This window comes from Chelonoidis abingdonii, chromosome 1 (genome assembly GCF_003597395.2).
Source record: "Chelonoidis abingdonii isolate Lonesome George chromosome 1, CheloAbing_2.0, whole genome shotgun sequence".
Classification (NCBI taxonomy): domain Eukaryota; kingdom Metazoa; phylum Chordata; order Testudines; family Testudinidae; genus Chelonoidis; species Chelonoidis abingdonii.
In genome coordinates, this window is record NC_133769.1 from 125404387 (window position 1) to 125429728 (window position 25342).

The following is a 25342-nucleotide window of genomic DNA, read 5'->3' on the forward strand; positions in this document are numbered from 1 at the left end:
TGATGCTGCACTTAATTGTATGTGGCACGAAGACTTCTGGCGGCACATCCCATGGTTATGTAAATGTCAGTAAACTGCATTGCTCTACGAATGCTTTTGCAATATATTGTGAGGATTTGTGGGTCTAGAATTCATGTCTGCTGGCTCCTGTCCACACAGCCATTTGATGACTTCAGTGAAGGGGGGAACAGCAGCCCAGGAGCCCTGATGGCTTAGGTATCACTGGATGCCCCAGTAATAGAGGCCTTAATTGGTGATGCATAATGAATCTCCTAATTGGCTCAGGTATGCTATTTAAGATCTGGGGAAAACACCTGAAGGCTGTAAATGCAACTAGGTGGACCACAGCTTGTTGCTGCAAACAGACCCTGTACTCCTGGGGGGATTCTGTGCCACAGCACACATGCAGAATTCATGTCCCCCGCAGAATTTTTTTTTCTCTACAGAAAATAAATTCCTCCAGAGAGGTGCTTCAATTACAGTTTTTGCCCATTAGGGACTGCTATGGTGTCAGAACAGAGGGCAGCCAGCCATAGATAGGGAGGAAGAGAGGCTGCTTTTCTCACAATACCCTGCCTGTGGGGCCAAGTGGCGGGACAAACAGATCAAGGCACAGGGAACTGCTAGGGCGTCATGCAAACTGGGGTTCAGAAGGGCTGGTGGGGGCACAGGTGTTAGTGAGGTGAGAGCATTGAGCCTGGGGCTGAATGGGAGTGGGGCTACAGGAACACATGGGGTAGGAGGAGGGGGAGCTGAGTTGGGGTACATGGACACATAGGGAGGAGGGATAGTGGGGGTGCAGGGACACATGGGGATGGGGGAGGAGGGCTGGCTGTGTGGGGGTGCAGGGACACACATGGACAGGGCAGATGTGCCTGACTGAATGACAGACGCCAGGGTCTGCATGGGGGAGGTTCCCCAACTCCCTGATAATTCTTCCCCTGACAAAACCCCTGTTCCATACTTCTCCCACCCTTACCCAATGACCCACTTGATTCACTCCCAGGCTCCTTCTCAGCAATTACTTCCCTCTCCCTCAGCTCCTCCATTACCCCTGACTCCCCCCGCCAACCATTGCACTGGTTCTGAGGGGTGTGGGAAATACATTTCTGTATTGTAGTTTAAATGAATTATTACTCAGACTGTTGTATTATTATGCCTAGTAAAGAATCTATTTGCCAGAAATCCTTTCCTGAATCTTTTTTGTTGTCTGTATTGTTACAGACATATGTGCTGACAGGTACTTTGAAATAAATTACCAAAATAATTGAAACTGATGTGATTATATTGTGTTATTTTGACAATTAAAATGGCACAATTTTGAAATATTATGCATAGAATTAAAAAAAAAAATTGGCACAGAATTCCCCCGGGAGTAACCCTGTTGCATTTCCTGATACCTCACCTCACTCCTGGCTTTGAATTCCAGGTCCCTATATCATGCTCCTAGCCCCTTTTGCTGCCCCTGCCTCACTATCCCAGCCTCAGCAAATCGATTGGGATTCTGAGTCGGGATGGCTCACTGACACTGACTCTGGCCCTTCAGCTTGACGTCAGTGGAGACTGTGTGTCTTTTGGCCTTAACCTCCTCTCTGCAGCTGGGCTCCTGACATGTTTTGTGTGAGAACTTGCCTGTCCCTTCTGGGGATCCTGCACGGAAGTAGTATGAACCCAGCCACCCATTAAAGTAAACCACATCTAGCTTAGCATCCTACAGATTTGTAACCGCTGTCTTCATTCCAACTGGTGGCAAGGCATGGATCCAACTTGGAGCAATGATCTACCTGTACCAGATGTTGGCACTCGCGCACCTCTCATTTTGGCAGCGGGAAGAAATGGAGGTGGACATTTTGGCAGTAGCTTGGTGCCGGGGGAAAGCGCAGTGACCTTTTTAAGGGGAGTGCACAAGCTAGATGCAGGGCTGGAGGAGTGCTGATGCAATTTTTAATGGCTGATGAGTTTCTGTGCTGCCCTGTGATTCTGGATCAGACCCACAAGCACAGAGAGGTGCGACTACATCATGCAAACATGGGATGACCAGCAGCAGGCCACACATTCCATATAAAAAAGGCTAGTTTCCAGAAGCTGTATGAGAAGCTCACTTTGGCCTTTCAGCACCAGGTACAAGGATGAAAAGGGCCATATCAGTCCAAAAGTAGGTTGCTTTGTCCTCTGGAAGCCAGCTACCCCAGATTGTTACAGATCTGTGGCTGGTCAGTTCAGTGTTGACAAGACAACTGTTGGTTCTACCATGCAGTTTTTGCTGTGGTTGATCCACTTGTGGTGAAGGTGGATGATGTCCCTGAAATAAATTGCAGGCTTTCAGCAAATGGAGTTATCTAACTGCAGTGGAGCCATTGATAGTATATATGTGCCTATTATCTAAAGTTCTGTGGATTTTCAAGTGGAGGTGGTGAAAAAGTAAAAAGCGAAAGGCTAATTGTCTCGAACAAATAACAGATCTGAGTCAAGATAAATGGAAGAAGCTGGAAAAACAACCAGGGAAAGTGGGTTTTCTTGGATTAATCTGTTGGAGAAGGAGAGTGATGCTTTGTGATACTTGGGAACTTGACCTTTAAGAAAGGGTAAGCATCATACAGCGAAGAGGTTTGAGATATTTTTGGAAAAACCCTTTTGTTTTCCATCTTTTTGTGGATTTTCTCAATGTGAATAATTGTTTTTAAGGTTACTTGCTTAGCACCAACCTGGGATTTGGATCAATCACATTTTTGAATTTCTCCACTCCAGCATCAATAGTGACTGCTCCAGCTCCACTCTGACTCCACTCCATGCTCCGACTCAAATGAATTTTTAACTAAATAAAGTGCATACTGTAACTTTGAAAAACATTATTTTTATTCAGACTTTTAAAACAATTTAAATGTCATCAACAATTATACAAACTAGAATCATTCATAATTCATTCTATAAAAAATTATTTCAGCAATCAAGTCGTCTTTCATAGCCTGGCGCAAATCATTTAAAATTTACTTTAAAGCCAAAAACAGTAGCTCTACATTAGCTTGAGTTGTTGGCATGCTTGAAGCAATTCTACAGGCAGCCTGAATGCAGTGTGGGTAGCTGTGAATGGCCTAAAAAACAGACGTAACTTTTAGCCTACTAATAGACTCCTGTCATAAACAGATAGCTAAGGGTTAATGTTTCTTTTACCTGTAAAGGGTTAACAAAGGGACCCACACACCTGACCAGACGACCAATCAGGAAACCAGATTTTTCAAAGCTCAGGGAGGGAATGTTTGTGTCTGTGTCTTTTGTCTGTCTCTCAGCTATGAGAGGGATCTTTCTATCTTCAAGCTTCTAATCTTCAGTTTCCAAGTTGTGAGTACAAAGGTAGAAAAACAATAGGCTTTTATTGTTTTTTTGTTTTTTTTTTGTTATTACATGTGTGTAGTTTGCTGGAATGGTTTAAATTGGATATCTTTTTGAATAAGGCTGTTTTATTCATATTTTCTTTTAAGTAATTGACCCTGTATTGTCCACCTGATACAGAGACTGTTTGTGTTTTTCTTTCTTTTTATATAAAGCTTTCTTTTTAAGACCTGTTTGAATTTTCTCTGGGTAGGCTAAGGAACGAAGGGAAGGGAAATTCCTTTGTGTTAGATCTACGGAGGGTGATCTGAACAACCTCAGGGGAAGAAGGAGGGGGGAGGGGAGAGATACTTAATCTTCTTGTGCTTGTGTTTTCTAAGGACTTGAAGCTGTATCTTCCAGGGGAAGCCTGGGAGGGTAAAGAGGAGACAAGGGGGAGGTTATTTCCCTTTGTTGTAAGACTCAGGGCATCTGAGTCTTGGGGTCCCCCCGGGAATGTTTTGGGGAGACCTGAGGGAGTCAGGCCCTGGAAATTCCTGGCTGGTGGCAGTGATATCAGATCTAAGCTGGTAATTAAGCTTAGAGGGTTCATGCTAGCTTCTCAGTTTATGAACGCTAAGGTTTAAATCTGAGTAGGAAGCTACGACAACTCCATTGCCACACAATCTTCCTGAAAGTTTCTCTCAAATAATGCTTCTTTACAATTATGAATTGCGGAAACTTGCCGGCATCTGTCTTGTTTATCCAATTCCTTTTCGAAGTCGTCATCTTCTGAAGAATTGATGCTTGAATTCTCTCCATTTCCCTGTGATGGTTGAAGACATCTCAGGGATGGACGCTCGAACAAGTTCAGAGTGGAGACGGACGTTTGAGAAGGATGTGAACTTTCTGAAACTGCAAATTCAATTGTTGATGACTCCTTTTGTTGTGTTTCGTTTTCTTCAACCTCTTTCGCCGAGTTCAAATGTAGCAATAGATTTTGTTTTTCAAGTTGTCGAGCAATATCAAGGAGCCCTTCCTTTGCCTTTGGTATTTCCCTTGAGGTAAGAAAAATCCAGTACCGTGGGTCAACATAAACTCCAGCAAGGAAATGAATATTGTCAAAAAGCTTCTCTTTGTGTTTCTGCATGGAGGATAGAATTCCTTCTGCAGTTTGTCCACCATTTTCTTGCAAGAATTTTGACAGTTTTTTTTTCACCATTCCTTCATTACAACTCCCAGGGTTACATCGACAGCTTGAAGATTCACGGTTGTTTGGTTTGGTTTGGCTTTGCCAAGATGTCTTGCAGGTTCTTCAATTTGTTCCATTCAGCTTTTGTTAACTTGAGTTCTCTTGTTCCAACAGCAGCCACTTCTTCACAGTAAGACTGAAAAATGAGAAGCCGATCAATCATCACAAATGTTGAACCCCAGTAAGTCACAGTATCCAATGATTGAGTTACTCCATTTAGATCAACAGAACACTTCGAATACTTGGGGTTCGCAATTTGACAACGACTTGTCAAATTTTTGCAATAAATTTCTTTGCATGCTCTTTGTTCAGTCCATCCCAGATTGCCAAGTGAAGAATGTGAATACCACACCTCATCAGTTGGACTTTTGAGCTGTCCTCCTGAAGCCATTTTGGAAGTATGAGGTTAGGGTCATTAACTCATTGCACAGAAGCATCCATGCTGAGTTTGATTTCATCCATTCCTTTAGTTACTTCATCAGGAAAAATGGCTTCAGTTCTGTCCACATCCCTGTTCTCAGAGGTAGAAATGGTTTCATTGTCCTCTCTGAAATTTTTGATGGCACACATCATGTTTACCGCATTGTCAACACAGATGCTCAGCACTTGCATTTCACTGATCCCAAATTTTTTCTAAAATAGCTAGCTTTTACTTGACTTTTCACGTACAAAGAATTGTAACTCCCTTCAGTGTCGAATTGTGTCCAAAGTTTTTACCACAGCTTTATCTTTTCCTTCTTTGTAGTACTGAGCATTGATTGCAAGGAAATTTCTGTTTCCACGAGTTGCTGCATCCATTTTCAGGTAGCACAATTTTTGCTCCAAATCTTTCTTGAGCTCTTTGTGACCAGACTCAGCTGTCCTGACAACTAAATGATGAACCACATCGTGCCCTGTTGAAACACCAAGCTGCTGACCCATTTCACCTGCAATTGTTTTTGAATCTTTTCTTCTTTACCCTGAAGGTAGTGAGCGGTGTTGAACTCAAGCAAACCATTTTCCATCAGCCCTTCACAGAAAGTATTGGCATCCATGGTGACTGTAACCTTTTGAGGACTTCAAATATGAGTCAAGTCTGGTTCGCTCAATTTTGAGTTTCTTTTCAGATGAAGCACCACAAAAATCTTTTTTCCAGGAGTTTTTTCAAAGAGCCAGATGAACGTCGTTTAGCTGCGTCAGTTTTCTGTTTTGCCTTTTCTTTTTTGTAACCAGAGCCACATAGTTTTCAGGATGGTTATGTTTTACATGCTGCTAAAGGTTGAAACTTTTCATGGCACTTGCTTCACTTGTCTTGAAGCTATGTGGTTTGAGCTCACCATTCACTTCCTTTTCCATCTTGCACATTGCCGATTTCTTCTTTCCTTTTCCTCAAAACCCAAATTTGGGCTTTTCAAATTCAAAAGTAAAGACGTCGAGATTCTCTTCCGTAAATCGGCTATCAATCATGGGAGGCAGATTTGATATTTTTTTTTTTTTTTATTTTTTGTTGAAGCTATGGCCAAATCTTCTTGTGCTGCTACTGCATCCAATTATTTCTTGTTATGATCTTCGAAAAGCAATGAACAAAAGCATTACATTTTTTTTATAATGTACCTGCTTGTGATATCTTAACCCCTTAAGGTACTTCAAATTTATTTTGGATTTTTCTGGACAAAAATGATCACATTTTCTTTTTACACAGTTATTATTAAAGAATATTTTAACATGTTTCTTGCAGTTTTAATGAAGTAAGAAGTATTTTTAATATACATAATATCATTTTTTATTTTATAAATTGCAGGTTAGTTTTTCTTATGAAATGTTGCGGTAAAATATTTGAAATATTTCCCAAGTTTTTAATTAATATATCAAAAATGCTTTAATATAAATATATCAGATACATTTGGTATGTGCCATAGGGTTAGTACATGCTATTGCTGTTCTACAACATTAATTGTTGGGAAGTAACAAGGCTACACGTTACAAGGTTGAAAATAAACTTTAACGGGAAAGCAGATTCAAATTGAAAACACAGTCCTTTTAATAAAGAGAGCAAATTTTCACTGTTTTTCCTTCATCAGGCTGGAAACTTTATACATTTCTGAAAATTTGCTCTCTTTATTAAAAGGAATGTACTTGCTCTTTGAATTAGCTTTCCCGTTAAACTTTACGTCCAACGTTCTATCCTATAAGGTCATTCAAATACAATTATTTAAACTACAGTCATGAACTGGGGGGACTGGACCAATTTTATTTAATATTTTTTAAATCTTCAGCTATTTAACAGATACGACCCTGTAATATAATTTAATGCTAAAACATGCATTATAATGGTACTCTTAATTTATTTTGTATAATTAACCATTTCCAAGAAAACTGTGTAAAATTTTAATATGCTTAGAATGATACAAACGATTTTACTTATTACTTATTTTTCAACTTTGGAACCATAAATTTCAAACATAATTTAATTTTTTGTTGTTGTTTATTATGGAACATATTACCACTTGTAGCCAGGGGCAATCAACGACAAGCCTTTCTTGGAATATGAAATAAAAATGACCAACCACCAGTTTGGGACGCCTATTGTTTAAATGATTTTGGATAATGCAGTATGGTAGCACATATACTAATGCTAAGACAGACATAATTTCATTACTTTAATATAAAGTATTTTTGAGATATTAATCAGAAATTTAAATTTTCATCACCTCCTTGAAGAGACTGTAGCTCCCTTAGAAGAATTTTAGGACACATGTTCACTGAAACATTTTTTCTTAAAACGACCTAAGTGATTCACCACCAAAGTTGTGTTGGACATTTTCCAATCACTCTGGATATATCACAAAAATCAGTCCTAATTTATGCAAAAATGTTTACTGTATATTTATATGCCTGCTGCATGTGACTTTTTCAGTAAATTAAAAATTATAAACAACGCTACCAAAGGACCGTTGAACAGATAACATATAAAATAAGTCCTCCAGAGTGATATGGGAGCATGTACAAATGAACAAATGTACTGGTAACAGGAACCCGTGTGAGAAATGAGCTTAAGTGGTTAATATCTCTTGTGATATCTTAATATATCAATAAACAAAAACATTTTTTGCAATATACCTGTTTGTGATATCTTAAATGTTGCATGTTGCATCACTCTTTTCCGTAATTGCAGCACTCAGCGTGTCTCGTTGATCAACCCTTTTGCAAAAGAAGTATCAACACATACTAATTTACATGAGTACATACTCACCTAACCTTAGCACAAGGGTGGGAGCAGTCTGCAGTGTTGCCGGATATCTGATAATTATCTGATTCTTTAATAAAACATATCTCCAAAAAACTTTTAATTTTGTATCTGTACAGTAAATCTTGATTTCGGCTGAAGTGAGAATAACTGTGACATATTATGTAAAGTGGTAAAGTAGATGTTAATATCAGTTGTTATACAATCTGAAACTTTTTGGCACCTTTAGGACTTTCTTGCTAAATATCATTCATTTTGAATTGAAAATGGGGGAAAAAAACCCCAAAAAACTGGAGCAGTCAAGATTTTCAGTGCTCTGGCTCCACTTCAGCTCCGGGCAAAAACCTGCAGCTCTACTGCTCCGTGTTCCAGCTCCGGGCTCTGCTCCAAAGCCCTGGCACCAACAATACATCGTTCACTGTTTCACAAAGAAAAAGACAATACCTTCCTCAAGAAGCTTACTTCCTTCTAGTTGTTTGTATCCCTTTCATCCAGCATTTACTACTCTAACCTTCTTATGTTCTCCCCTGGTAGTTCTGGTGTTGAGTCCCCCCAATACAATGTTATGACATTTTTAGTTTAGCATCATGGCTTTAGGAAATACAGTGTAGGAAAGGGATTCAGCCTTCTTTCATAAAACTTGGGTCGCCTGTTGTTTTACTTTGGCTTGTTTACTTGTCTGTAAAACTTCCCATATGTCTTGAACTTCATACTCATACTCTAGCAATATACAGAGCTGGCAGTCTGTCTGTCTAATCCCACTCATAAAGGAAGCATTCTTATCCCTCAGTGTCCCAAGGAAAGCACTAGTACATAGTCTGACAACAGGGTATTTGTAGTTTGTAACTCTTGGCTTATGTACTCCAGATACGGGACATAACAAACATCTCAGCTGGCATGTTATATTTTATTTTTGTAAAAAAAATAAAATCAACTAACTGATTAAAACTATAATCCCTACACTTCTGTTCCTATAAGTAATAATAATGGACTATACTGTGATAGACCAAGGCCAGTTGGGAACAGCAGAGTACTAGAAGGGAGATATACTGGCCACTGGATAAGCAGTTTTCTGTTCCCTGAGTGACCAGAGCAGGGGCTGCTCCGGGCTACTGAGAACACCTGACTCCAATTAACCTGCTAAGAGTCAGGTGAGGCTGTTAAGCACCCGACTCTAATTAAGGCACTTCTGATGCTGTAAAAGGGCTCACTCCAGTCAGGCCAGAGGAGAGGAAGTGTGTGCGAGCACCTGGGAGCAAGAGGTGTGCAAGAAGCTGAGAGCGAGTAGGCATACTGCTGGAGGACTGAGAAGTACAAGCGTTATCAGACATCAGGAGGAAGGTCCAGGGGTGAAGACAAAGAAGGTGCTGGGAGGAGGCCATGGGGAAGTAGCCCAGGGAGTTGTAGCTGTTATGTAACTATACCAGGAGGTGCTGTAGACAGCTGCAATCCACAGGGCCCTGGGCTGGAACCCGGAGTAGAGGGCAGGCCTGGGTTCCCTACAAATCTCCCAACTGCTGATTAGACACAGGAGGAATTGACCTGGACTGTGGCTTCTACCAGAGGGGGGGGGGTTTCTGTGCTATTTCCTGACCCACATGGTGAATCTGTGAGGTGAGCAAATCCGCCAATAAGCACAGGACCCACCAAGGTAGAGGAGGAACTTTGTCACAGTACATACTTCATTATTATGTATTCACAGGAGACTTCAATGCAGTACTATTGATAGTAATGAATTCTAGTTGTACTCTTGTCATACATTGTTTGCCCAAATCCAGTGGTTCATTGGAAGGTTAGCAGAATGAACTAGTGCAGGGGTGGCCAACCTGAGCCTGAGATGGTGCCAGAATTTACCAATGTACATTGCCAAAGAGCCACAGTAATACATCAGCAGCCCCCCATTAGCTCTCCTCGCCACTCCCAGTGCCTCCTGCCCACCATCATCCCCGCCGATCAGCGCCTCCCTCTCTCCCCGCACTCCCAATCAGTTGTTTCATGCCATGCCAAAGGCTCGGAGGAGGAGCGAGGGCATGGTGGGTTCAGGGGAGGGGGCAGGAAGGGGTGGAGTGGGGGCAGGGCTTGTAGCAGAGCCAGAGGTTGAGCAGTGAGCACCCTCTGGCACACTGGAAAATTGGCACCTGCAGCTCCAGCCCCGGAGTTGGGGCCTATACAACAGGAGTGGGCAAACTTTTTGGCCTGAGGGCCACATCAGGGAATAGAAATTGTGTGGCAGGCCATGAATGCTTACAAAATTGAGGTTGAGGTGCAGGAGGGGATGAGGTCTCTGGGGTGGGGCTGGGAATGAGGAGTTTGGGGTGTAGGAGGGTACTCTGGGCTGGGACCGAGGGGTTCAGAGGGGGATCAGGGCTGGGGCAGGGGGCTGGGGTGCGGGCTCTGGGGTGGGGCTGGGGATGAGAGGTTTGGGGTGCAGGAGGGTGCTCTGTGCTAGAATCAAAGGCTTTGGAGAGCAGGAGGGGGATCAGGGTTGGGGCAGTGGGTTGGGGCATGGGGAGAGGCTCAGAGGTGCAAGCTCCGAGTGGTACTTACCTCAAATGGCTCCTGGAAGCAGTGGCATGTCCCTTCTCTGGCTCCTATGTGTGGAGCAGCCGCCAACCCTTGGAGCGGGGCCATGCTGTGGCTTCCAGGAGATGCATAAGGTGGCCCCTGGCCCCGGCTGGATTGCCGGAGCGGGGCTGAGCCATGTAGTGTGGCCTCTGACCTGACGCCCCCACTGGAGCACTAGAGTGGGGCAAGCCCCAAACCCTGCTCCCTATGAACTTAAAATGGCTCATGGATCGGATCTGGCCTGCAGGCTGTAGTTTGCCCACCCCTGATCTAGCACAATGCATTCCTGATCTATGATTGAGGCCCCTAAGTGCTACTGCAATACAAATAATAAATAGTAATATATTTCTGTCTATAGAACACACAGTATGGGCTACAAGTACTTCATTGTATTGTATAATATATGTTCAATACAAATAGAGTCTGCATTGCTGCTGGCAGCCTCTTGGAGAAGGAAGAAGGCTGATTTTGCCTGTGGATTCTAAAGTGTCAATATTGTCTCTAGTTTGTAAACATTATTATAAGAACACAAGAATGTCCATACTGGGTTATACCAAAGGTCCATCTAGCCCAGTATCCAGTCTTCCAACAGTGGCCGATGCCAGGTGCCCCAGAGGGAATGACCAAACAGGTATTAATCAAGTGATCCATCCCTTGTTGCCTATTCCCAGCTTCTGGCAATGCTATCTGTGCAGTTTGTACTATTTTAAAATGGGCAAGAGGCCTGTGTACATTATGAACAGATTTTTCAGATCTGAAATACCCTTCTCTCTCTGTTTTAGATCATCGTTTTAAAAATTCAATTAATGGCAAAAAGTGCCCCAAACCAACTTTTTAACTCTCAAACATAAAAGTAGCCTATTTAAAAAAAAATTGCAAAAATATTCTCACTTGAAACCTTTGGCTATGTCTACACTAGATCTTTTTTTCCCTAAAATTTCCCATCATGCAGTTCTAGTGGTAGCAACAGGAGAGTGGAAGACTAGACAAGGTGCTGGTATTTGAACCACAATGTTTTCTAACCCTCCTCAGAACAGAGCTAGGTGACACTGTAGGACAAATGCTGGCAGCTGCTGGGGCACCTTTTCTGAACTACAACTTCCATCATTGATAGCGCTGCAATGATGGGACGGTTTATGGAAAAAAACCCAGCATAGACAAGACCTTTGATTGTCATGGTTCAAGCCCATAAGGATATTTTTACAGTGGAGTTACACATTCATGTAAAATTCATTTATCATCAATGTATGAATTAACCCTGCCTAAATGCACAAGATATTTTGTAGACCTTTGTGCTATGTAAAGGAACTTTTCCCCTGCTGCTGAATAGAGCCCATAGATGGAGGTGTATATAGCTTCTTAAGAATGTCAGATAATTCAGACTATCAAAAGCGTAAACTGTTCACACGCACAAATCAATAACTGTAAACATGGTTTGGTTATTTTTACAATTTAAAAGGTCATTAATATTGTAAATTAAATAAAGCAAATCTCTGGCATTGCTGTTGCCTACAGTCATTCAGTGGAATCATAATGAGCAGCTGTTGCAGCAGCAGTAGGCATCTGGCTTTCTCTCAGCTGTGTCCTTGTACTAGTAGCTCCTACACCAGGAGCGGGCAAACTTTTTGGCTTCAGGGCCACATCGGGTTTCTAAAATTGTATGGAGGGTTGATTAGGGGAGGCTGTGCCTCCCCAAACAGCCAGGCGTGGCCCGGCCAATGCCCCCTATCCGACCTCCCCTGCTTCCTGCCCCATCCACCACCCCCTGCTCCCTGTCCCCTGACCGCCCCTGGACCCCCCGCCCTTGACTATCCCCCGCCACTCCATCCAACCCCTCCTCTCATTCCCAACTGCCCCCCCCGGACCTCTGGCCCATCCAACCACCTCTTCTCCCTGACCGCACCCGGAACCTCTGTCCCTGACTGCCCCCTGCTTCCCCATCCAACCACCCCTTTCCTTCCTGACTGCCTCCCGGGACCCCTGCTCCCATTTAACCCCCCTGTTCCCCACCCTTTGACTGCCCTGACACCTATTCGCACCCCTGACCACCACCCTGAACTCCCCTGCCCCCTTATCACACTGCCTGGAGCACTGGTGGCTGAAAGTGCTACAGATGCGCCATCCAGAGTACCAGGACAGGCAGCCATGCCACCATGCAGCACAGAGCACCGGGTCAGGCCACAGCTCTGCAGCTGCCCTGCACCAGGAGCTCACAGCCCTGCCACCTGCCAGTGGTGCAGTGAGCTGAAGCTGCAGGGGAGGGGCCGAGGGCTCAGAGGCCGAGCAGGAGGGTCCGCGGGCTGGAAATTTCAAACTCGTTTGCCTGAAGGTAAGCTCCTGAATAGGTGACCTTATTTTCATATGTGCTAAGCACTTCCATAGACTCATAGACTCGTAGGTCAGAAGGGACCAATGTGATCAGCTCTTGATGAAATCAGCTCTTCTGAAAATCAGGCTACTGCTGCTTTAAGTGGCTAACTTTATGGATATAAATGTCTAACTTTAGACATGTTAGAAATTTTTGACACACAATCCTTTGTGCCTCAGTTTCCATATATGTGAAATACCTATAGTAACAAGGTGCCTCTCAAGTGGTTGATGCTTTATCAAGAAATTTGTCAATTTGAAAGTGTTGAAGTCCTCAGGTGAATGATGCTAAACACATACAAAATATTATATTACTATACAGTGAGATCTAGCACTGAAGTATTGCAGATTTCTCTGTATTCCAACTGTGTGTCACAGACCAATGTGCGCCTTCAGTTTGTGTTAGAATCAAACCTTCTTCCAGGCAAACACTTTCTAAAAATGGAACATGGTGTTTATGCTTCAGTGCAGCAATACAGCAGTTGTAAGGCAAAGGACAGCACAGCATTAAAAATTACATTAATCAATCAGTCCAGCGGGCAGATAAGTTTTTTAAAAACAGGCATTTGATACTAATTGTTAATCATATTGTGTAATTTAGTTTAATAAAATGTTCCATTATGAAAAGAATCCTTTAAAATATGACTATATAGAGAGATTTAAATGTAATACAGTCACATGATATTGGGCCAAACTTGGTCTCAGTGAGGATAAATTTGACCCATTGCATTTGCAGAATGTATAATACTTTTTTAAAAAGTCATGATACTTGGGGATAATTTGCTATTTTTCAGATCTGCTAGAAGTAGAGTTTATTTCTTTTCAGAGCATATTGCAGGGCATAAGAGTTTTGCCCAAGCATTTGTTTGCATGTATGTATTTACTGAACAGACTTTCATTACAAGGGGTTGGGGATGCTACAGAATGAGTGGTTTATGTGATTGCCAAGCATTCTAAGGTGTTGGTGTTTCTTAATATACAGGAATTGGCTAGATGCACTTGTAATGGGCAAGGTACACATGGTTAAAATGACCAGAAGTGTCACTGCATTGTTCTTCCCAGTTTCTGGTCAGATATTTGTTCTGCTAATTCAGGTGTATTATTTTGAAACCCCCATCGTTTTTGCTGTGATAGTTTTTTTTATTACATTTTTAAGAGGCAGGTAATGCTTCAAAGGGCCCTTCTAACACCTGATTGATAAATAAGAGATTAGCTTGCAGTGATTTTTTTGGTATATAAGAAAATGCTGCTTGCTGTTGAAGGGAGACTTGCTCCCTTAATCCTCAGGTAGAAATTTTTCTCTAAGATCCAGAAAAAATAACTTTTCCTCTTTCTTATATAAAGAAAAATTCACTGCAAGTCTGAGAGTGGAAGAGCAAAAGGATAATGATTCAGGCCCAAATTACAGGTCCAACCTGTGCCCTCCTGAAAAGGAACTTCAGGGTGGGGCATCAAAGAGCCTGTTGATTCTGCTAACTTTGCCTCCTCTAGGACCTGATCCAAAGCTCACTGAAGTCAAGGGAAAGAGTCACATTGACTTTGTGGGCTTCGAATCAGGCCCTGATCCATCAAAATACTTAAGCACGTGATTAACCCTAAGAATGTCCCATTGAAGTCAATGAGACTACTTATGTGCTTAAAGTTAGGCTTGTACTTAAATGCTCTGATGAACTGGGAAGTTTCCATGAAATCTTGTCCACAAGCAGGAGAAGTTTGGGGAGGCATGCATATGGCTCCCCAGCAACACTCATTGCCAAAATCCACAGGAAAGGGAGCCTCCAATCTTGTCACGGGCCCACCTCTCCGCACTGCTGCTCTGGCCCCTTCTTCCTCTGAGAGGCTTGGAGACTGAATTAATGTTAATTAACCTTGAGGGAGAATGGGGAAGCAAAACCTGTAGACAGATGTTCTTTCTCCCTCCTTTAGTCCTGCCCACCTCTCGAGCCCCACCTCCAAGCATAGCTTGATTGCAGTGGAGCTTCCTCAGGATCTGGGAGAAGAGGCGAGCAAGCCCCAGAGCTGCCACTCCCCTCTTCTCCACCCACGGTTCCAACTGGATCCATAGGTTTAAGTGTCTCCTCTGCTCTGACATTTGTTATTTTATTTATTAATATTACCCAGAGTATATTCAGCTCAGATTCCTATGCTGTCAGACAAAATAGAGCAAGCTGTAGCACCAGGTATGTGTGCTGGTGGATGTTCAGAGATCCTGTCTGCAAGCTAAGCTGTGTAGAGCAGTTGAGGTTTTTGCAGGTTTTTTTCTGGCACGACTTGGGAGACACTTTCCTTTTTCACGTAAGAGCACTGCATTTTCTTCTTTCTTCAGTCTCATTGCCTCATGGCTCACTCTCCATTCTTGAGCCTCAGTCTTTGCTTTAAATCAAAATGAGAATGAATGTAAAGAGATAAGGGAGGCTTTATGACATTTGAAAAGCTATCAGTGGTGCATATGCAATTAGTTATCCATTGAACACAAGTGGGCAATAAGTTTCTATCTATTTATTGAGTCACAACTGACAGATCTGTTTTGACTTGCCATATTTTTTTATGCTTAATATTTGCATTATTCTAGAGCAGGGGTGGGCAAACTTTTTGGCCCGAAGGCCACATCTGGGTGGGGAAATTGCATGCAGGGCCATGAATGTAGGGCTGGGGCAGGTGGTTGGAGTGCGGGGCATGGGAGGGGGTGTGCACGGAGGGGCTAAGGGTAGAGGTGCGGGGTGTGGCAGGGAGCTCAGGGCTGGGGGTTGAGGTGCAGGAAGGGTGTGGCGGGAGTTCAGGGCAGGGGGTTAGGGTGCAGAGTGCAGGAGGGGGCTAAGGGCAGGGGGTTGGAGTGCAGGAGGGATTCAGGGTGCAGGCTCTGGCCCGGCATCACTTACCTGGAGCGATTCTCGGGTGGCAGTGGTGTGCAGCGGGGCTAAAGTGGGATCCCTGCCTGCCCTGGCCCGGAGACACTCCCAGAAGCGGCCGGCACCACGTCCCAGCGGCCCCTGGGGGAGGGGAGGGCTCTGGGCACTCCCCTTGCCTGTGGGTACCTTCCCCGAAGTTCCCATTGGCTGCGGTTCCCCATTCCTGTTCTAGAGGCACCCATTGAGATCAGAACCCTATTATACGAAGCACTCTCCAAACACCTAATGACAGTCTCTGCCAGAGAGCTTGTGATCTCTTCTAAATACATAGTAGGATGGGAAGGGAAACAGAAGCATAGAAGTGAAGTGGGTTACCCAGCATGCCGATGGCAGAACCAGGAACAGAAACCATGTGCCCTGGCTTCCAGTCCCTGAAATCATGCTGCAATGGTTGGATCCGGTGGTTAGGGGATGGAACTAAGAGTCAAGACTCTTGAGGCAATATTCTCCCACTGCTGGATGCAAATAAATTCTTTAGAAGTCAGAGGGAGATACTCGGATCTGATGAGGGTAGAATCCAGCATATCTAGTTCCATGCCAATGTTTGTACCGTGTGGCCCCGATCAGGTTTTTTGAATGTTACCACAGTACAAGTAATAAAAAATAACTTCCTTTACCTCTTGTGTGACTTTCCCAGCAGTGCTTCCACTTTGGCAGGCAGAAGTGTTGAAAAATGCATGAGAGCATTAATTAACACAAACCACCATTGTAACTGCCACCCATATTGGCAGTCTGAATAGAGGGGCCAAGGAGAGACACTAAAGTTTGCTTTTCCCACCCCTAATGCTGGGCTCTCTATTTCAGGGGCAGGGCACGTTGAAGAGCACAGGGACACTTGCTCTACACTTGCACGTGTTATGCCTCTTCTGTGGGCAAACAGGAGACTTCAGTTTGCAGTGTTGTCAGTGTGGCATCATTCAAAGCTGTTCATGTGTGTGTTTCAGTCCAATCAGTGTGGTATCTAGGTATCACCACAGTAGTTTGGTGTCAAGCACAGAAAAAACAAAGAGGAAAAAGGAAGGGAAATTAACAGGTGGTGGGGCGAGAGAGATTCTTAAGGAAAGGACAGATGGCAGTAGAGGTCAAACTACATATATTTTAATTTATCTCATGTAAGTTTTCACATCAGAGATTATAAGGCCCACTAAATCTGCCTTTTGTTTGCCTGTTTAATTATTGTTGACACTTTGGCCTGAGCCATTAGCCAATATTTGGGGCCTTGCAGGACTGTTTCTGTTAAGATGAGGAATCAGTGAGGAGTCAGGTATCTTAGTGTTGTTTATATTTTATTTACAAAAATTCTACACAAAGGCCTGTTTCCCTGAACACAGTAGAAACAAACAGCAGCAGGCAGTTACCCTGCTCAGAGTTACCTTGCTCAGTTACCCCTCCAGCATGCTCTGTGCCCAAAGAAGCTCTATCTTTGCTTCCTTTCAGGACCGCCCACACAATTCCTTCTACAGATTCTCTGCCTACAATATGCACAGCCTGCAGCCCAGTCTCGTAGCCCCACCATTTGCAACCAGAGAAACTCCTCAGTCTCACACAGTTTAGTTCTCACCCTAATGCTTTGGATGGTATCCTCCATTTTTTGCAGCTGTCTTTGCTACATAAATGGGTTTGATTTTCTCCTTCTCTTGAGCCTTAAAGAGAGCGCTTGGCACAGTTGTTGGCTTTAAACTGAGACCTGTGATTGATGTTGGATCAAGAACCCTCTCCCGCCCCTTGTTCCCCACCCATCCCAGTAGTAGCCATTAGCGCCTTTCAACATTACATCTTTTAAAATAAGATACATTATTCAAGTACAATCAACTCCCATATGAAAAAAAACTAATTATTTATCCCCTCCAAAGGCTCTGGCTAAAATTTTTTAAATCCAGGAGCTTAAAATGAAGTGCACAAGTTTAAATTTAACCACCTAAATAAGAGAGGCCTAACTTTTAGAAATACTGACCTGCTGTTGATTTTGGTGGCAGCTGCGGGTGCTCAGCACCTTTGAAAATCATTTAATTTAGGATACCTAAGGCTCTGATTCCGAAAAGCAAAGAGTACTCAAATACATGCTTGGCTGTGAGTACATGATAAGACCCATTGACATCAACAGTTAGTCAAATTCCTGAAGTTAAGGTTGTGCTTAAGTGTTTTCTAAAAATAAGGAACTATATACATAGATAGCTAGTTTTAGGCACCCAGGTTTCAAAATGTTGGTTTTTATTTTGATGTACAGCTTTTGGTGATATCTTTTTCATGGTTAGTTGATAATAGGTTTTCAGTAGAATCCTTTCTTGGTTTCATGAAATCATTAAGCAAAGCTATTACCTTTAGCGAGTTCACTGTCGGCAGGCTAAAAGTTCCTACAGAGAGAACTGTAATTGTTGCTGTTAGTACAGTCAAACTAATGCACTGTAATACCCAGATAAGTCGTCTTACGGTTGAAAAAACTTCTGGCTCTTCATGTGCTTTGACTCACCGTTCATTTTACATCAAATACGTTATGCAAAAAGAAGACTAAAAATAGGCCATTGTTGAGTAAAGGCTTCCTAAAAATCAGATTGTTTAAAGAGAGACTTTTTCAAAAGACTAAGACCAAAAATTCCTCTTTCTTTGGAAAATGTGTGTTCCTAAGTCTGAAAAGCCAAGTCCTCTGCAGAACCCATGATGGCTGGTGCTGAACGATTTCTACCTTAGTGCATCTGTGATTTAATTGCACAGTATTTTTCAGTATCAAATAAGAGAGTGACACTTTACTTGGAGCCGTGAGTAAAGAGCAGTGCATAGCTGTGCCAGGGAGGCAGTATGACTCAGAGTGACAATCCTTTTCTGACAGATTACTTTCCCCTCTGAGCCAGCTGAGCTGTGCTGGTCAGCATGTTATGAGACGGTGAGGGGGGAGAATAGAGGCAAGGCTCTGCCCATGTCCCGCCCTGCTCCAGCCACTCCTGCCCATCTGTGTATGCAAGGGGAGTAGCAGCCCCTCAGACCCTGCTCTACTCTCCCCCTCCCTCCACCATGATGCCGGGTGCAAAAATGCACCTTACTTGCCTATGTCAAGTCACAGCCTTCCCTTATATGAAGTATCCTGGAAATGTGACCTTGTAGGAAGATTTTTGAATTTCAGTTTCTGTCATTAAATAATTACTGTCTGACTCCCCCGTCCCCATAATTTTCCACAACTGTTAAAATGTAAATAGATAAAAATAGAAAAAGTGCTTAAAATTAAACATTGATATCTGTCAAAATTGTAAAACAAAAAATTGAATTCTCCCTCACCTATTTATAGTTCTGTGGTCACTGATGCATAATCACTTTTAATCCGATTTTGAATTATTTTATCTTTAAAAAGAACAGGAGTACTTGTGGCACCTTAGAGACTAACAAATTTATTTGAGTATAAGTGTTCGTGGGCTACAACCCACTTCATCGGATGCATAGACCGGAACATATAGTGAGGAGAGAGATATATATATCTCTCCTCACTATATGTTCCGGTCTATGCATCCGATGAAGTGAGCTGTAGCACATATGCACATACAGAGAACATGAAAAGCTGGGAGTTGTCCTACCAACTCTTAAGAGGCTAATTCCTTTTGTGGATACAGACTAAGACAGCTGCTACTCTGAAACCTTTATTTTTAAATACTCATACATCTTTGTTTTATGTTTCTTGCAGGCTGCAGACTTAATTATTAACCCAGCTACCACTTTCAAGGAAAAACCAGACCCCAGTGGCTTGGTATTCGGAACTGTTTTCACAGACAACATGCTGACAGTCCAATGGTCTTTGACTTCAGGATGGGAGAAACCTTATATTAGGCCTCTTGAGAACCTTTCATTACATCCAGCTTCATCATCTTTCCACTATGCTTTGGAAGTGAGTACCAAATGGATTAGGAAATTACCTTTTCTTTACTAGCTTTTGAAAACATCATGTCATATAGTACGTTCTAAGTACTGTTACTGTCTTATAAGGGTATGGCTACATTTGCAACTTCAAAGCGCTCCCGCGGCAGCGCTTTGAAGTGCGAGTGTGGTTGCGGCGCCAGTGCTGGGAGAGAGCTCTCCCAGCACTTCAGGTAATCCACCTCCCCATGGGGATTAGCTTACAGCACTGGGAGCTGTGCTCACACTGGCGCTTTACAGTGCTGTAACTTGCTGCGCTCAGGGGTGTGTTTTTTCACACCCCTGAGTGAGAAAGTTGCAGCACTGTAAAGCACCAGTGTAGCCAAGGCCTTAGTTAGTTAGCACTGACTTAATGTGCTGAGTTAACACTGGTGTCACTCCAGAGTAACTCCATTGGCTTTGGTGAAGTTAGTTTTGATTTACATTTGATTAACTGAGAGCCAAATCTGTCTCACGTTTTCCAGCTCACCCTGCTTTGTACTCCAGTGTGACACTGAAATGGTCTGTATGAGACTCTAGGAAAGCTGATGGTATTAATTTGGGGGCTGGGCAAGCATACTGAAAAACTGATAGAATGTGGTAAAGATCCATAGCTTGAATTGCAGGACACACTAGGCAGATTCTTGTTTTTAATTCCCACTTGTTGACTAGTTCTCAGACAATCTTACAAGATTAAAAATAAATGTATTAGAGCAGAGACCAAATAGCAACAAGGAGTTGCTCATAAGGAAGTGAAACGTTAACAGCCGGAAGCCAGCGTGGTTAATAGTTTTCAAAAATGCTTAGCTGTCTAAAGCTGCCTTTTCTGTGTTATTGGAGTGGCTTGTGCTAAACTCCCATCTGTGTCAGAGCATCAGTAGGGGCACATTGAGCTATATAGGAAATACAGTGAGAACATTGGCCTGATTCTCCTTCAACTTCAGCATAAATCAGGAGTGACTCCAATGAATTAATTGGTGTTACACTGTGTAAAAGAAGAGAAATAGGTTCGTGGCTTTTTCCTTTTTTTGCCTGGGAGACTCCTCTGAGCCACATGGCTCTGGCCTACCCTGTTTTTTCCATTCAGTCAACTAACCTTCAAGGATCTGTGTTATGATTACAGGTCCCTGTGGCTGAGGGCATCCAAATATGGCTCTTGATCAGCCCAGGGAGCAAGAAACCACGCTGGAGTCCCAAATGTATGTTTCACGCATAGTAGCGAATTGCTTTAATGCTAGGCCTCTGGCCCAGTCTGAAATCATTGCTAATATGAATATGCTCTTATTTTTTTTCCATTTTTTATTCTTTTTACTTTTGTTGCATCACGTTTCCTCTAGCCAAGAGGAGAGACAGAGGAGAATCTGGTCCCAATGGTGTGGCTCAATGAATACACAGTGGGTATATTAAAAATGATGAATTTGGCATTCCCCCCTCCCTTCTCCTTGCCCTCCATGATACACTGTGATATCCTGGATCTGCTAGCCTTTGGATCCAGCTCCTGTGACTTACAGATTCCAGATGATATAGTGTGCACACATTTGCAGTCCTGCAACGGTTTGCAGCAGCAAGTTGTATAAAAACCAGCAAGCAATTACAGCCATTGCTTTTATTAGAGTTGGGCATTCCCAGAACACACCGCAGGTACTCTCTCTTTACAAATGAAAAGGTTTCCTGTGCTCTGATAAATGACAAGCATCCATCCATGGAGAAAAAGATTTAAAGGCTTGAGCAATCTTTATGTTGCAATAATGATGTGATTCTTGCTTCTCTGAAACCATTGATCGTATCTTAGACTAACATTCCTTCCTCTTTCTCTCATAAAACGATTCTGTAAATGGATATTGGGGAAAACAGCTGTTTTGTAATAACCACAATTGGCACAATAAGAAAATTATGGTATTAGCTGATTGCTAGTCCAGTACAAAATCCTATTAAAGTTCCTATATCATCAACAATGCCGTGACTTATTAAAGGTGCATTTTGTTCTCTGGCTACAGTGTCAGATTTTCTTGTGGGATGGTTTCCTTTTAAATTTGTGCAAGAAGCTTTAATGAAATGGAAGCTGGCATGGTCCACAGCACCGAGACCGCTGTTGAGAAGCAAGAAGCCCTGAGTTCTAATCGTGGCTCTACCACTTAGTTGATGTACGGCTTAGGGAAAATCACTGAGGCTCTGTTTATACTACAGCTGGGTTGTCCTGTGACCCAGTTATGACACAATTAAAATTTGTGGTGTGAACAAGACCTCACTGTGTCCTGGAAGCTGCATTAAAGCCTTTGATGGTCCTCTACTGCTAACCCTTATGGAAAAGTGCTGTAGAATGTAATAGTGATGAAACCATTCAGGTTCTATAGAAACTACTCTAAAAACAACTCATAGAACTTAAAGAATTGAATTGTTTTGCTATGTTTTTAGAACTGTTCGGTCACATAGATATAGTTTTCTGTTACATTCTATAGGATGGTCCAAAAAACTATGAGCTAGATTCTCCAGTCTGCTCTCATGGTTCAAAGTAGCTGGATTCTGGCCATAAGAATTTTTGAATTCTTCTTCTGGCATAAAGCTGAGGTAGCTGACTTCTGTGCCACCTGTGTCCTCCACCCATTTCATCCCATCTCTCCACATAGGGGTGTGTTGGGAGACAGATGGAGCAAGCCTCAGCTGCTCTAACTACTGCCAGGGCCAGTTGATACAGGATCAAAGGATTGTAACAGGCTTCCTTGGTTTTCCTTAAGCATAGGCATGCATCAGGTGAAGCCCTAAAGAAAATGTATCATACCTTATTAAATTCTTTAGGACTTTTCCGTAAGTGAAGATGGTATTTGGGATCAGTCCTAGGTATTAGTTAGGGTATGAGGATATCATAAAGTCTCATCCATGCTACACATTTTAACTGTTGGAACCAGCTCAGGATAATGACATTATCACCAAGTCCCCTGGGACATATGTATTTGTAGTGTAGACAACTATACTAACATGTAGTAACATGGGAGTAATAATACTTGTCTACCTCACAGGGGTGCTGCAAAGATTAATTAGTTAGAATTCATGCAGTACTTTGAAGATGTAAAGTGTTTATGAAAGTGCTGAGCTCTGTTACTTCCAAAGGGCATGTTTTATTTTTGTATTGGTGGTCATGGGATAACCCAACACAATTTTCATTTGGCTCCTTTCTCCTTTTGGGTTGGCAGCTGTTTGAAGGATTGAAGGCTTATCGAGGAGTGGATGGTAAAATCCGCCTGTTCCGTCCAACGCTCAACATGGACAGGATGATGCGGTCAGCGGCACGAGCAACACTGCCAGTATGTAACTGAAACCTATCCTTTCCCTGGGTTAGGAAAGTATTTTTATTTTTAGGGTGTGAGGCTTTGAAGTGCTTAGGAAAATACAGTACTTCCATTTAAATCTTGTTAGGAGTCTTGTCATGGTGTAGGGGTCATTGTAGGGAGCTGGTGAAATGAACTCTTCTGCTAGATCAGTGTTTCTCAAACTGGGAGTCCGGACCCAATTGTGACTCACAAGACTATTGTAGAAGGTTACAGCATTGCAACCCTTACTTCTGCGCTGCCTTCGGAGCCGGGTGGCTGGCTGGCAGCAGTGGGCAAGGGTGGTGGGGGGAAGGGTCATCACAGCCTGAAATATTTTCAAAGGGAGGAGCTGGCAAAAAATAGTTTTAGAACCTCTGTGCTAGATCACTGGCACTAAGATGGAGGTTCAGTTTCTCCATCTCTCCTAGCTCCCCTTCTCCACTGATGAAAATTAAAGTTCAGGGGATTAATCAGTCCTTTAAAAGCTGAAGGCATATAATACACACATCCTTCTCAACATTTATATACAGACAGTGGGCCAAATTGTACTTTCTCTTACAGTTATGGAAGTCCATGGGCTTGCACAGGTAGAATTTAACCCATTGTTTCCAGTGGCTAAGTCTTCAAGGTCAGAGTTCTGTTTTTTGGCTCTGCTGCTGACTTGCTTTGTGATCTTAGTCAAGTCCTGTAGCCACTTGGTACCCCAAGTTTATCACCATGCTGATGAGCTTTAGCAGGGCAGAGCAAGCTTTAGCAGGGCAAGATAGTTGCACTCTGTCCTGTGTGTTCCCTGCCATGCTTGTTATAGTAATATTGTATGTAGGAATTCTATAGTGAAATGTTCCTCATTATCCACAATGCTCTGAAAATTCACAGGCCTTAAATTCCTGTCCAAGCTCTGGGAACAAACTGCTAGGATCATCCAGGTATATCTCACTGCCATTGAAGGGCCTTGGACATTGGTGCACCTTGGTGTCTCCTTTTTTCTGCCTATGGCACACAATAGTATTGTCTCCTGAGGGCTGCAATATTTTAATCTAATCCAGATTACTGGGCTCAATGCAGAGGGAACTGTGCGGGTTTAGTGGCCTGTGTTATACAGGTCAGACTAGGTGATCTGGTGATCCCTTTTGGCTTTCAACCCTGTGTGACCTTGAAAAGTTAAGGGATTGCCCGTGCATACATTGAGTTCTTTACAGTGTGCTTTGTACAACAGAATTGGAGGTGAGTAATCCTACTGGTTCTTTATTTGTGTTTGTGAAATATATTTCACAATATCATTAAGGATCTTAAGACAGCTCATTTCTTGGCACTTAAAATCACATGGCCTTTTCCCTTGTATCTTATTACACACCAACGGTGATGTTAGAATCATGGACTTCTATAGCCTGCAAACACTTTCTTCATCATGATTAAAAGTTCCCATTAGAACAGAGATGGACAAACTTTTTGGCCTGAGGGCCTCATCGGGTTTCGTAAATTATATGAAGGGCCGGTTAGGGGAGGGGGTCATGGCCTGGCCCCCAACCTTCTATCTGTCCCCTCCCCCCCCAGGACTCCTGCCCCATCCAACCTCCCCTTTTCCCTGATGCCCCTCTTCTCCCCCGGAACTCCTGCCCCGTCCCTGCCCCCTGACTGCCCCCAGAAACCCTTTCCCTGACTGCCCCATGCCACCCCATCCAACCCCCTCTCCTTCCTGACTGCCCCCCTGGGACCCGTGCCCCATTCAACCCCCTGTTCCTCCCACCCCAACCGCCCTGACCCCTATCCAAACTTCCGCCCCCGACCACCACCTCAAACTCCCCTGCCCTCTATCCAATGCCCCCACTCCATGCCCCCTTACTGCGCTGCCTGGAGCACTGGTGGCATTACAGCCGCGCCGTCTGGCTGGAGCCGGGCCATGCCGCCACCGCACAGCTCAGAACACCAGGTCAGGCCCGGCTCTGCAGCTGCACTGCCCCAGGAGCTCACAGCTCTGCCACCCAGAGCATTGTGCTGGCGGTGGAGAGAGTGATGTGAGGCTGCGGGGGAGGGGAGACAGCAGGGGAGGGGATGGGGGCTAGCCTCCAGGGCCAGGAGCTTGGGGGCCTGGCAGGACAGTCCAGTGGGCCGGACGTGGCCTGCAGGCCATAGTTTGCCCACCTCTGCATTAGAATGTTTCCATAACTCTCCTTCTTTCGTTCTTTCTTTTTTTTCAGTGTTTTGACAAGGAGGAGCTATTAGAATGCATCCGGAAGCTTGTGGAAGTGGAAAAAGAGTGGGTCCCGTACTCTACATCTGCAAGCCTGTATATCCGCCCTACTTTAATCGGAACAGAGGTATGGAAAAAACTTTTTTTTCTTCTGAGTTTTATATACTGTGGCAAATTGCTGGTATTGTTCTCTGGGTCTCGCGCTTTCTCTTCTCTGGGGTAGGTTCAGGGCGATATTGCTTGCCTCTGAACCAGTTCTTAGTCACTCCCCTGGTGTCCTTGGAGGAGGGGGGTGGAGAGGGAGGGACCTGGGCCCGCCCTCTACTCCAGGTCCCA

The 25342-nt window shown here is 43.6% G+C and overlaps 1 protein-coding gene across 4 annotated transcripts in view; it reads left to right on the forward strand.

The window, feature by feature from the left end:
- BCAT1 (branched chain amino acid transaminase 1) overlaps positions 1–25342 on the forward strand; it is a 112639-nt gene that overhangs the window by 49150 nt on the left and 38147 nt on the right. For 2 of the 4 annotated variants that reach the window (XM_032772574.2, XM_032772573.2), the window contains exons 3-6: positions 19299–19499; positions 20845–20901; positions 22699–22809; positions 25014–25133. In XM_032772574.2, coding sequence (XP_032628465.1) covers positions 19299–19499; positions 20845–20901; positions 22699–22809; positions 25014–25133 — 489 coding nt within the window. The remainder of the gene's footprint in view (positions 1–19298; positions 19500–20844; positions 20902–22698; positions 22810–25013; positions 25134–25342) is intronic. The other 2 variants (XM_075069793.1, XM_032772576.2) reach the window with 1 other exon arrangement.